This window comes from Amyelois transitella, chromosome Z (assembly GCF_032362555.1).
Source record: "Amyelois transitella isolate CPQ chromosome Z, ilAmyTran1.1, whole genome shotgun sequence".
In the NCBI taxonomy this organism is placed as follows: Eukaryota; Metazoa; Arthropoda; class Insecta; order Lepidoptera; family Pyralidae; genus Amyelois; species Amyelois transitella.
The window spans coordinates 10,333,254-10,347,909 of record NC_083535.1 but is presented as its reverse complement, the minus strand read 5'-3'; the positions used below and the strand labels follow the sequence as shown (position 1 = coordinate 10,347,909).

General features: G+C 34.7%; 1 protein-coding gene across 1 annotated transcript in view; it reads left to right on the top strand.

The window, feature by feature from the left end:
* The window catches only part of LOC106133799 (uncharacterized), a 52,992-nt gene that overhangs the window by 3,380 nt on the left and 34,956 nt on the right, over positions 1 to 14,656 (top strand). The window contains exons 2-3 of the mRNA XM_060953518.1: positions 6,510 to 6,582; positions 11,198 to 14,310. Of these exons, the coding sequence (XP_060809501.1) occupies positions 6,565 to 6,582; positions 11,198 to 14,310 (3,131 nt within the window). The 5' untranslated portion in view covers positions 6,510 to 6,564. The remainder of the gene's footprint in view (positions 1 to 6,509; positions 6,583 to 11,197; positions 14,311 to 14,656) is intronic.

Here is a 14,656-nt window from a genome sequence, read left to right as displayed (position 1 = left end):
AACAGAAAAGCTTTCCCATAATCAATTAAATTTCTTTATAATTTGACACAGATACGGTTATATAGAACAAATAGGTTTTGAAAATCATTTTTGTGTCATAAATGATGACACGGCGGCCCTTCAGATTTTTGGAAATCATCACAGGATTGAAGTTTAATTTAAATATGATTTATCTCAAAAAATGTAGAGACAGACAAGATCTATATCAGTTTATATAGTTCGGTAATGTTTATAAAGCCATTCGTTTTGTACGAATATCGTAAATCATGCTTTGTAACTGGCTGTTTCTAAAGGGCATTTTCCCAATTTTTATATCTATGCTTCGATACGAATATTATCAATAAAACTATATGTATTGTACTTTTAACGAATGAACATAAGAACTACTTGCTGGATAGATTTAGATTAAAGACAAAGACAAAAAAAATCGAGTAGTAACAAAGGCTTCTGTTTTCTGGAATTTCCACGGAAGCGAATAACAGAGCAAATAAAATTTTTTTTAATAAAATTTAAAAAGATCCGTCTCGAATTACGCAGATTAAGTTAACCCCGAAATAAATGCGAGACTTGTGTTACGAGATAAATAAAAAAATAAATTCGATACATCAAAATTTAATAATTAACATTTTCATCCCTGAATAAGTATATACTACCTAAAATAAAATAAATTCAATAGATTTAATTTTATCGCCACCTTTACATAACATCAGACAAGTAATTAAATAAGTAGTATAAACAAGCGCTTACTTCGTCTAAACAGCTTCCCAGTTTGTCATTTGAGATGGGAACAGAATAAACGCAATATTATTGTAAAATTATTTCTAAAAATATACCTCCCATAAAACGTACATTAACAATCTCATAGTTCCCTCATAGGGCTACCAGTTTTAGAAGTATTGTAGAAATCATCGGAGTATACCTCTTTTTATTTTAAATAAAACTCGCGTTAGAATGTTGATAAGGCATAAAATTTAATAAATTATGTCCTACTACGGCCTTACCTATTGTACAGCAATGAACTTAATAACCAAATAAGCAAAAATCTAAACCCTTAACAATGTTTCACATCAGGTTATTAACTATCCTAATTCTAATATGTATTTGTGTGGTGTGGAGTAATAAAACTATTTTCATGAGGCGCGGGCAAACAAAGCTATTATGTTCTTAATTCATAAGTGCACGCGTCTTAAATTTTGTAAAACTGACAATAAATTGTACATTTGAGTATGTAACTCAAAAACTGAATACTATTTCAATTATTTTAATAGTCAATTAATTAAGACAAGCAACCCTACACGAGGTGCAAGACTGCAAGCAACGGATATGTCTACGGCGGTGGGGACACATAAAAATGTTTTGTCAGGATATCCCATTGCTCACGAATGCCCGTCGTATTTATAGACGTGAGCCGAGACTGTCAAGCGTGCGTACATACACACGGGAGAACACTACAAAATGTATCGTAGAAGACGGTATTATTTTACCTATATACATATAATCACGTATATATCCCTTGCGGGGTAGACAGAGGCTTATTTGTCTTGAATCTTCAGCTCTTTGGCTTAATGTTAGAAATAGAAAGATAAAATAGAGATTTAAATAATGATAGGTTGCTAGCCCATCGTCTTAATTCAAATTTATAAGTCTATCCCTTAGTCTTATCGAGATTGTTGGCTTAGTCTATACCGTAAGGCTTTGAGGCGTGATAATATGAATGTATGCTATAGAAGTGGTTAGTACTGGTGATAGTGTCATCGCCACTGATAGCAATCACAATCATCAGATACCGTAACGTTTTCATCATATTTTACAGTTTTGCAACTTTGCAAAAATCTTGATTTATCGTTCAGCGTCAAAATAAATAGTCAGAAATTTTTACTTAAAAAATGTTATACCGCTAAACTTGCACCAAAGAAAATAAATATACCTATGTTTATTTACTCACGGTACGGTGGTTATCAGAATTCTTAATGTATTATTTACAAGAATATCATCCTCCAGTAATTTCTGAGTATTCTCAGAATGATTCGACTTCATTTTCAAGAAGCGCATGTTTCCGGATTAATGTAACTTTAAACTTGTTGAGTATTACGATTTTACTTCCACCACACTGCGTTACATTGACATCGTCAACAAGCCATCTGTTTTCATGACTTTACTTGATCAAATCAATGACATACTTTTAAGTAAAATACTCAGCTGGAATTTTACCACAAACATTTAATATTAATAGATTTATAAAAATAAGAAATACCTGTAACTCTTCAAATTTAAGTTGATTCGAGAGCGGGTAGTTTCTTTACATATATTTACCTCTTTGCAGAATCCTGGGTCCTAACCATATAAATCTTTGTAAAATGCAAACCTTATATTAAAATTGCAATATATAATGACAAATTTTTATTATCTAATACTTAACATAAATTGCAGATTATTCTTGTATTTTATAGGCAGGAATTTAACCATTGCTCCTCAGCTGCAAAACTACGAAACAGTACAAATTAATTGAGGTTACTTGGGTTAAGAGGCCATTCTGAAAACGCCGTTAAATCGGCAAGTCTTTGGCAAGATGGTCTATATTTAGTGAAATATTTTTAGCTTGTTCCAAGCTGGCTTGCATCCACGCCACACTCCAGCCCAACGCTTAGTGTTTCGTTAATTAATGGAAGTATGTAGGTGTGAACGTTGTGGTAGGTTGACGTACTTACGTCAATGGTATGTACCTAGAAAATGGGGAATATACATATTATATAGTAATGTACAAAAACATATTGTTGGTATACACTACACTACAAATTCAGAAACGAGATAGTTGACGTCAGCAGTTACTCCCTGTGGTAGTGTCACTATCTACTGTTTTGCACGATGTTTATGATTATGTACCTGGGTACATAAACTCATTTCCAGCGGGGCAGGCAGAGACTAAATCTTTTCACTTGTCATGTCACATTCATTCCTCATTTCACACACGCTTGCCACCCTGTTGACCTGACCTGATTGTGTTTTATTCCATAACAAGCCATTTCCAAAAACCTGTTCGACGATTCTCGGAAAGAATTCTGTCATCTTTCAGTTACGAGCGTTGTTCTGCTTAAGCCATTTGGCTCCGTAACCCTAAAAGCATCGGGTCAGTCCAGGTTGGCCGGCTGGCTTGGCTCGGCCCCCTCGGGAAGTCGCCTGCCCTCTTTTCCCCCGAGGCAACAACCGAACCCAGAGTCTTTGACACTAGCCGAGTAGGCCATTTATTTTCGGGACGCTAGACAGAAATAAATCAGTTCCTCTTGCTATTTGTTTGCTCGAGCAACAGCTCTCAGATCGATCGATTGCACGCAACTGGTGTGAAATAGATAAGAGCACGTTAAATGTATCAGTTGATTTACGCAAACATAAACACGGAATACGCACATACTCCAAACATAATCACGCCTCTATCCCAGAAGGCCAGTAAGTGCACATACCAACATATTTCTATCATTTTCATTCTGCTGGTCTAGTCTCCAAGATCAAATTATTTATTTTGCCTTATCAACCCTAACTTTACCCATCCTGGATATCCTAGTCATAGGCGGAAGAAAGAAAGAGGATAAAAAATTTCGCCCGCGAAGGACCAGAAAAAACGGTTCCATTTATTTCGTTTGAAAACCTACTTGAGTTAACCCATAACAAACAAGTCAATGGACACAAGATGGATCACCTAGTTTTTGTGGGCGTATTGATGGCCGGAATTCTAAATCTTGTTGCAACACCAATATAGTCTCTACTTCTTTGATTCAGATGTTTTATTTCGGTACTTATTCTCGTTTATGCTGCTACTACATATCTATTAAGGGATTTAAATTCAAACTCAAACATTTTCAGTACAATAATTCGTACAACAATGTTCAGTTCAAACGAATTACAATTCCTCAATATTTAATAAAGACAGTGTCTGCCAGCTGCTTCTGTTCATGGACAGTTTGTATCTATCAATCATGAGAACGGATTGTAAACTTCAGTTTCTTCTTTTAGGACAGCACCTGTCACTATCTCAATCTCTATTCCATCATTAAGAATGTCTCATAGTCATATGCACAGTAGCATAAACATATCTCAAGCAAGGTGGGATGCGGGTTCAAGCATATAAATTAGGAATGGTGAGCAATAAAGTCAGCACAATGAATGTCTGCATGCCTAGTTCCGACTGCTTATTGCATAATATTTCACTGAGGTTATTTCTGACAAAACACTGTGTGTCTCGAAGTGTAAACAACTTATTTATGCTACATTAGGCCTACTAATGAGTATTATCGTGTATCAGCTTTTTCGTATTTTCCTCTATGTTTAATACATGCTATTCGATCGGTTCTCTAATGGAATTTTTACCCTCTCGACACTATCGATACAGTGTACCATCGATTTTATAGTCTTCAAATTGGTACAATAGTGGAGTAACATCGATGTAATATACCTTTCACTTCTGTAAATTAAGTCGAAATGGTAAGCTTTCGATGTGGACGTCCATCGATTTTGTGACCAGACTCCTCGAATTGCGATGTTCTGTGACACTTTTCACATTTGAATAGGAAATTTCCTATGAATTGTCTGAAGTATTTTCGCAACTTCTTTGTCATCCATACTAGAAATTTACATATAACCACAAAATATTTACTGCACAGAAGGATAGCTTTATATATTTGTATGTAAGGTAGAAATGATAATAAAACTAACTACCATAACTGACCTATAATCATCAAAAACACAATAAAATCTGCATGGGAAGCTCAATACTAATAATACTTATTTTTCCTATAAATTCGGATGTTAAATCGATTTCTTGTAGATTTAGGTACTAGTGATTGCCTGCAGTTGCTTATCATATATAACTATCTCCTTAAATTTGCAAAATTGCAAGAATATTGGTTGACTAGTTACTTGGGATTATTTGTTCTTATGAATTCAGTGCGCTGCGATACATTATTCTCTCACACACAAATCTTTCTTTTCTTTTCTTTTTCCACGACGGCCTCTGTGGCGCAGCTGTGAACGACTACTTTTCACTATAAGTCGTGGGTTCGAATCCCAACCATGGCATGATGAAAAACGAACTTTCTCTTTTTATCTTGTACGTTTATCTATAAAAAGATTTATTATAAAATATAGTATAATTGAGTTAGTATCTCGTAACACAAGTCTCGAACTAACTTCGTTGCTAACTCAATCTGTATTCCGTACATATTTATTTCAGTCAAGCCAACAATCTGAAAATTATTCCGATTTCTACGTGCCTGCCTCTTCTCTCATGGTTAGTCACATCTGTTAATATTTAATTTGTGACGGGAGCATCTGACGAGTACTATCAGAGACGCGACCGCGGTGCCAAACGCCTACGGGATAACACTCGAACTGGTCGTGTCGTAAATGCATCGTACTATATAGCGATACATGTGTCACTCTCACTTTGTTTTATTATGACTAATTAAAAAATTACTCACTACATAGAATAGAAAAGAATATATTTATTTTCAAAATTGGATACAAGGTATCATTTATTGACGTCACATAGCTTAAATCTAACTATAACTACTACCGCATGTGTAGAAGAAGCGGCGGAACAAACTACACTGCAGCATTTTCACCGGACATATAAACATATGTACATACATACATAAACATACGTGTGCCTTTCTTTTCGTAAGGGAAAATTATTGAACATATCAACTATGATAGGTTCGAATACAGGACACAGTGTAGGTAAATACGAGTACTTATGTGGTTTTTCTTGCACTATAAAGTACCCTAAATTCGTTATTTGTAAATGCGGTATATTAAGGTACCATTGTTTAAATGTGTCCTTTTGTAATTTTGTGAGCAAATTTTGCAGTAGCAACCTGTAAGTAAAGCTACTCCAATTCTTTTAATTACTTTTACCTAAGTAGCAGATTAGTAAGATAAAAGTACACTGAAGTATTGGAGGATCCATAGCCACTGGTCTACTTTACAGGGGTACACCAAGCAATTTCTGGCCACGCCTTTGGTAAAGGCATAGCAACAAACAAAAGATAAAAATGAGGCCAACATCAGAGATTGATCACAGTGAATAAAAGAAATATGTCGTTTTTTTTTTTTCAATTTGCAATAACGAATCTTTACATACCGTTTTTTTTTTAATTAAAATAATTATCTAGGTGATTCTGACTTATATTTGTGATTCTATACAGGGTGACATTTAAAATAAATGCATCCTTTTAAACATAGACTATACCCATGCTTCTGAGCCGTTTGAGCCTATTTTCATTTAAATTAAACGTCATCATTTTCACATTTAAAAAACCCTCAAAAACTACGTCACACGCTTTATTAAAGACCAATACTACAAAAAGAAATTAAAACTAAACATGTAAATAAATGTCTGAAAAAAAAATCAAATCAAAGGCAAGACTTGAAAAAAAAATAAAAAAGCATACACACCAAATATTTATTTAAACAGTCTTTCTTACTTTAGGTAATAACTTTCATTTTTAATTTTCCAGATTTTCTTGAGGTCTCCTGGGATCTTAGCTCATGGACACAAGTTAGAGTTACACAATGTCCTTCAGAAATTATGTAAGTATCGGTCAAAATACTAATCACTAACCACCCCTTATACTTCCTCTTATATATTATGTTACTCCTATACGTTATATTAATACTTCAACGTAGTTACATTCAAAGTAGTAATCCGCGAAAAAATATTGCGACTATAATTCGTATTATTGTAGTAAAACACTGTCATAAAATGGCAGATAATTGGCATCTTGTTGATATGCAATAAAAAGGTCCTGCATGTTCCCCTGTGTGTTAATTACAGTCATAAGACACGAATATAGCCATCAGCACTGTTACCAACGATCACCATCGAAAAAGCGCTAACTTGGACCTAGAGACAATTTTGATGAGCAATAAAATATATTTCTTCATGAACTAAATTAATAATTTGAGTTAAAACTTATTTTCTATCGACCTTTTTTTTAGTTGCCTATTTCGATTTTTACCTCTTAAGTCTTAAATTGCTTGAAATCCTAAATATACCTACATACTTTGAAAACATTACTTACTGAAAATTGGCGCTAGGCTAGGCTCTAAACCCCGAATTTTTGGCGCTAACATGGCCAAATATGCGCTAGATTTAGCGCCGTTATGTTGGCAACATTGCAGTGACTCTACGCTAAGTTTATGCGGTATACTGCTAATAACATGCATGCCACGTCAAAAATATTCCCTTTAAGCATTTCGTTTTATTTACGAACTTTTTATGAAAAACAAACTAATTGCCTAGGTAGTTCTTCTAGTTTATATTCGCAACTTAGTTTGTGCGAATTAATAAAAATCTCAGCAATTAGAAAGACTAAAATATTTTAAAAAGCTGTATATATATGTGAGTCATCTAGTATCAAAGTCCGCTAAAACGCTGTTTCAAAAATTTAAGGAATATATAAAAAACGTTTTTTTTGTATTAAATTTACCACTAAGACAAAAAATACTAGCAGGTTTTGTGGATTCTACTCTGGTAATACCGGAACTAACCTAATTATTTGGAAATGCATGTTATAATTTTAAATATAACGTAAAATATTTTCATTATGGCGTATTTTGCTACGAACAATCAATTTAAAGGGAGTTTGAAAGAAACGTCAAGAATTTTAGAGGGATTTGTTGCAAACAGGGATTAGAAATAAAAAGCGTTATGCAATACGGACAAGACAGTAAGTGAATAAATTTTGGTTTTAAAAATAAAACAAAATAATAAATAAAATATTAGCAGTTTTATTACTATCATTGGAAAAAGCAGGTAAAAGCATTAATGTGAATGGATTATGTCAGGTAGTACATACCACGCATTATTCGATTTTATTCCATTGTTTATTATCAGATTAATTTTCAAGAAGCGTGGACGTGTCATACGCATCATTATATCATTTATTTTTTTACTAGACAGTATTCAATACTAAGTACGAAGTCGGTAGTTAATTTAACAATCCTTAAACGTTAAATATCAGGTTGATATTAAAATTAAATGTGAATATTAAAACTAAATATAATGAAGGTACTTTGTAAGTACGTGTTAACTGAAAAATTAATGTACCTACAATATGTAACTATACTAATTACTCATTGTGCATAACACCATCAAAGCACTTTGAAAGTAGTTTTACAGTAACTTTTTACCTACAGTTTTCGAGTTTCCTTAGTGCGTTTCCATGAAGGAATGTCGCGTAGTTTCTTCCGCGCTTCCTTAGGATCACATTTTTGCACAAATTGAACTAAATTCTCCATGTTTTCTTATTAAAAACAATAAAAAACCGGAGCAACCTTTCATAGAGATAAAAAAACTGCCATACTGTTTTGAATGACACGTGATCACAATACCGCGCTGTCATTGGCTAATTTCTTTTTAGCGGATTCTGAAGTAAACAACACGTATTTTAGCGGGATTTGCAATGAAGGTAAAGTTTTGAGTGCAAATTTCTAAAGGTTTTGCCAGGTTTTGATGAGAAATGATAATGACATCATAAAAAGAATACGTACTGGCGCCATTTTTATCTATTACCTCAATTTTTATAAAAAAGTCTTTTAGCGGACTTTGAAACTAGACGCCTCATGTATGTTTCTGCACAAAAATAACCCGTTTCCATTAATTGTTATATATCCAATTACCTGCTGTTAAACGAGCAAAAAATTAATAAATTACATTATACTGTATCTGATAATTTCGACGATGAAGGATCTTTTGCATTTTGTCCGCGAAAGTGTACCTATGTTCCTAACGCGGTCACTCCCCAAAACTCCGCTGGGATGTGAGGACATAGATTACTTACGAGTACAACATGACTTGTAATGGATGGCACATTACAAGTCACGTTGTAATCAGCCATCCAAAAATAAAATAATTACAATGGGATTAGCGAATTATGGTAATGTGCTCCAGCGAAACAGGAAGCAAAAGCTCAATAAAATTGTATCTGCACTGATAAATGTGTTGTTACTATTCAGTAAATTAGGTTTGTAAATAAAAGTCCGTTTTATTCCAATTGCCCCAATAGATAACCAAGAAAATTTTAATAAATGAGATGCTATAAACCGCGTTGGATTCATATCCTTAGCCTACTATTAATCAGTCTGGTTCAAGCCCTTAAATGCCCAGAAAGCAGAGAGCTCAATAAAATCCGTACAAGCTTCGAAAATCCTTTTTAATCCTGCGTTCTTATGGTGAACAAGTTAAAGGTCATAATTGAATGAAAAGTGGGAAACCGAATGCTAAGCGCCTCTACACACATTCCCTTGGTTATTTTAAGCTGCAAAATGCGTGTCTTCATGTGTGATAGTGTTGAATGATGAAAATGGATCTTATGTTACAGCAACATAAAATTTAGTAGCTGTTTCGTTCCTCCATTCAATATTTAGTAAGGTAGGTATCTGGTTCATTGTTAGAGCAATGTAGTTTATTTATAATTATTTTCGTTATAGGCGGATGAATGTGGATACTAAAAAGAAAACAAGTAGGTACTATTTATAATTCGTTTATTCGACGTTATTAACCTTTAAGTACCGACGTGCTATTTTAGTTACTTAAGTACCGACGTGAGGTCTGCTAGACCACCAGAGCTTTAATAAAGAAATCTTTTATGTTTATTAATATTATATGTAAATAAATATTTCTAGGAATTCTATATGTATTTAGTTATTGAATAAATGAAAAAAAAATTAGTAGTACAACCATTTATTATTAATAATTTAACTACTAAATTACAGTCTCAAATTCTTTGGACGAAAAACGTTACTTTTATCTTACTAATTATTATTAATCAAAAAACTATAAAAACATTTCAAATGTCCTTTTTTCTTAAAGATAAATAATCACATAAGCAAAATAATATATAAAATTATATGCTAAAGACAATTTTCTTGTAAATAACAAGGCACCAAATGGTAGGAACTATCAAAGTTTACAAACACTTTTTGCAAACAGGTTTGCTGCATTGTAGGCACACATGTTTCTTACAAGAGTCACATTTGTAAGGTTGTGACAGAGTTTTCTGGTGTGACTACCCTCTTCTTCATTAACTGTTACATTTTTTGGTGTTGCTGACCCAAGAACCCTTTTTATGGACAAACGTAACTCTCTTGGTAGATGTTTATTTAGACAGCGGCGCTGCATTTTTGGAACGACTAGAGATCTTGCTAGTAGTTTCAAGAAGACAGATCTGTCTTCTATTTTTTATGCTCGGTGAAATTGTACAAAATACCTGCATTTATGGCGCTTAGGTCTAACATTCGGAAAAATATTGCCATTGACCAACGCTGTGTTCGCCGACTAGTATTATAAATGGAAATAACCCCACCCTTTGTGGAATTATAGTAAGATATAATTTACGGTTTATTGTTTTCTTCATTTAATTGTTCGTTGTGATGCATAGATGAAAGGGTTTTCGGGTCAATTTCATAACAGTCGGATTCTGAACTCTCATTTAGCCATTCCGTTAAAATTTCTGCATGGTCTTTATTTTGAGGCCTTGTTTGGTAAGTTTTCTTCATGGGAGGAGCACTTTTATTTTCGCTAGTGGTTGCTCATTTTATGCCCGAAGTACCTGGCTTATCCATTTTTATAAGCAACTGTATAAAAAAGAAAAAAACTATATTATCTGACAAAAGTCATATTCAAAAAAAGTTACACAAGTACAGACGAGTGGTCTGACAGACCACTCGCGATCTTATAAAGCTATTAACTTACCGGAACCGCTTGCGCCGACATAGCCACTCTCCATGAACGATGCCGGGCGACTGACCGAGGGGTAGAGAGAAGCACGGGGAGATACGTATTCGCTAACCTATGTAACTAGACTTCCTGACCTACGAGAGTGTCTGTCAGACCACACGTCGGTACTTAAAGGTTAAGAACCTATTTGTAGGTATTATACGATATATACTTTCTCTTCAGCCGATCTGTTTAACTTTGATAACGTATTTAAATTCTGATATATTAATCATGTTCGGCACGATTTGGGCAGATCAAAAAAGTAAGAAAATACAATACCTAATTTGCAGTAGAAGATTTTAAGGTTTATTTATAAGAAAAGATTTTATTAATTTGTGACTTTTTTGGTAATATACTTTTAGCATCTTTAATCCATGTAGCTGCTGGAAAGATAACAAAACTCATTATCTTTTATCTCCTTTCCAGTATGATTCGTCATCTTACGGCCGCAGCCGAGACACCGGGCGCAGCTCGTCCACTTCCAGCGTGGCGACCGACCGGCCGACCTCAGTCACCGCCAAATACATCACCACCACCCCTTCTTACAAGTCCTCAAGCATCCCCATACTCAGCCCCGAACGAACTAAAGACGAAACACCCATCTCTACCATCGCCAGCCGATATTCCAGCTACGGTAAAAGCGACAAAACTATTCCCAAATATGAGAAAAAAGATTACTCGAAACTCACTGTGCCTTCTATCGCTAAAAGTAGAGATGTCAGTCCGGTATCAGCTTCATCGAAGTACAGTTATAATCGACCTTCCAGGCATTTGAGTCCTGAGAGAAGAACGACAAAAAGTTATAAAGAAAAAAGCCGAGATCCCAGTCCTATGGATCGCGAAAAAGACATTCCAAGCAAGACTGATAAGGCTTCGGGCTACAGTAGCCTGTCGAGCTACAAATTATATCCAAGAACTTCAAGTTATACCCGACCTGCATCTAGAACGGAAACAAAACCAGAAATTAGCGTGAATAGATATGCTATAGCTAACCGCTTGTCTTCAAATTATTTAAGAAGTCCCCCTACAGTGAAAAGAACATCGGTGTCTCCAGTGAATCATGTAGTAGAATCTCCTAAAAACGATACTGAAAAACCAATATCACCATCGATTTTAATCCAAGACGCAAATCATTTGCCTAAAATGGAAAGTGTACCTGAAAAAAATGAGGGAGAAAATATATTACAAAATAAGGAAAACACAATAAAAAATGAAGATGAACTCGAATCAGTAACAATTATTACCCGACATACATCACCTACGCCACCTGGTTCATCTGCTTATGTACGGAGTAGACGTGCTGAGATGGCTAAAACAACAGAAAAGACAATTACTAGATTGAAAAAGCGACCACAAATGATGGATAAAGAAGTTCAATCAGATAGACTAGATGATTCAACTAGAACAAGCAGGTTCGGTAGCACGGCAAGAGCAACTTCAACTAACTGGACTTACTATTCCCCAAATAGTTACACAGGATATGCTGGAAGATATTCTACACAATATTCAACGCTTCGTGAAAATGCACCAAATAATTCTTACAATGATAGAAGCAGTCGAAGTCACAGCAGAGAACCACCGCCAGGAGATAGTAATAATTCTAGTCCTTATAATAATAATAGCAGTAAAAGCATCTCCGTTACTAACTCAAACGGCAATAATCAATCAAATGAATCAAATCAAGAAATTGTTGCAGTTTATGAACATAACAAAGACGATGATACATCCGAAATTATTATAAATGTAAACCTAAAACTCAAGAGAGCAAAAAGTCCACAAACTACCACAAGTGAACTGGTCTCACCAGAATCAAATAAAAATAGTACCAGTCAATTGCCACCACAAGCTCCAAAAACAGATGGAGCTACCAAAATAAAAAAGATTAAAGTAAGAAAATCTAGTACAGACTCATCATCAGATTCATCATCTAAGAAAAAAATTATTAAAAAGCGAAGTAAGTCTGTTAGCTCTACAGACTCTGATCAAGCAAGCGAGTCAAACGATAAACAAAAAGATTCATCTGTTTCTCCGCCAAAAAATATTCAGAAGAAGTCTTCAACAAGTAATATACACAATGGCCATCAAAAATTAAAGCATTCCAAATCTAGAGAAAGTAATAGTCCGGAGTCTAGTTTAACATTGTCTACACAATCATCAATAAGTGAAGATGACTCCGTATCAAAGTCTAAAGCTCAAGATGTATCTAGAACTTCGGCTGATGAGTTGTCTATACCAACCGACAAATCAGGAAAACAATCATCACCAGCGAAAAATGAAGGAGGTGCAGAAGAAGCTAAATCATTTTTGATTCGCGCTCTTGCGCCTGTAACCAACTTGTTTAAAATGAGACATCAAGACTCCAGTGATAATAGTCGATGGCCTGAAAATTCTACATCTGAATCAACTGGCAAAGATATATCTAATCTTCTAACGGAAAGTGATAGGTCAAGTAAAAGCAAAAATATTATTGCATCGAATGAAGATAATTTAGTACAATTGAAAGCTATACGGCATATCGAGTCTGGTGAAAGAGCTTGGTGGTTAGATTCCGAATCCGATAAACAAAACAAAACAAGTAGCAGTGAAAATCAGAGTGCAGAAAAAATTATGTGCAAAAAAATTAAACGCATAGAATCCGGTGAAAAAGCTTGGTGGTTGGAATCGAATAGTGAAAATGAACAAACGCCAAAATCCAATCATGTTGAAAATACAAACAATAACAGACAAGGATCAAAATTTCAATCTATAGATGATGAAAAGCCATGGTGGCTTGACAGCAGTGCTAATATACCAGAAGGTATTGAGAGGTTATCACCACCTAGAAAAACGTCTAGTGAAAGTGACAAAAGTGAAAAATATAACTTTTACAAAGTAAGGCATATAGATTCCGGCGACACGAAAGATTGGTGGCTTACAAGCAATGAAAACTCTACCCAAAGTAATAAACCTGATGTCCAAAGTAGTTTAAGTAAATCTGGATCAGATCAAAAAAGTTTTCCAGTAAGGCGTATAAGACATGTAGAATCTGGTGAAAGACCGTGGTGGCTATCTAGTGGAAAAAGCATCCCAGAAGGTATCGAGCAACTACCTACTCCACCGCCGCAAGATGATAGCGAGAGTTCGGGTTCAGAAGAAGTAGAAGTTTACGTACCAACTGCAGTTGTTCCACCATTCCCGCTTCATTTGCCAGACGATGAACCTTTAGGAGATAGAAGAAGTCCTGAAGGACTTGAAACTCCTAAAGAGAATGAAGATTACAGAGGACGGACTTCACCTTATGAGAATAATCGTCAATATAGACGAAGGCATTTATCTTATCCAAAGAATATGGATAGGTACATATCTCGGTATACAGATATTGACGATATTTTAGGTACATCTAGTCAGATCTATAGCCCGTTCATGGATTCTATTTTAGCTAGAAGGACAGGCCAAATTCCATTCGAGGATGATGACGAATGTGAAGAAATAGATCCTACCCAAGTTAGGATCCATGATAGTACCCCGCAGAGACCAGTTATCAAGAAACTTAGATGCAGGTAAGTTCAATCCATGCCTTCGTTTGTATTTACTTTAAAGAGAGTTATGAAGATTTATATTGATAGTCGTGTGCATTCAAGCCCTAGTTTGTAAAGGTATAATTGTTCTCCATGTTCGGAAGAACATTCCCAAATAATATCTACGTGATGGATGCAAACTTTCTAGCACCTTAACAAAATGGGTACCTACCTAATTTACTTAAATTCCAATATTTTATTACCAACATACGAATTATTAATTATATTCCAAAATTTGATCATATTAATTTAAACTAAGCTTTACGACTATTCAATAAAGCCAGCGATAACCCAGCATGCTTCATATAAAATTTATCAAAGTCAAACT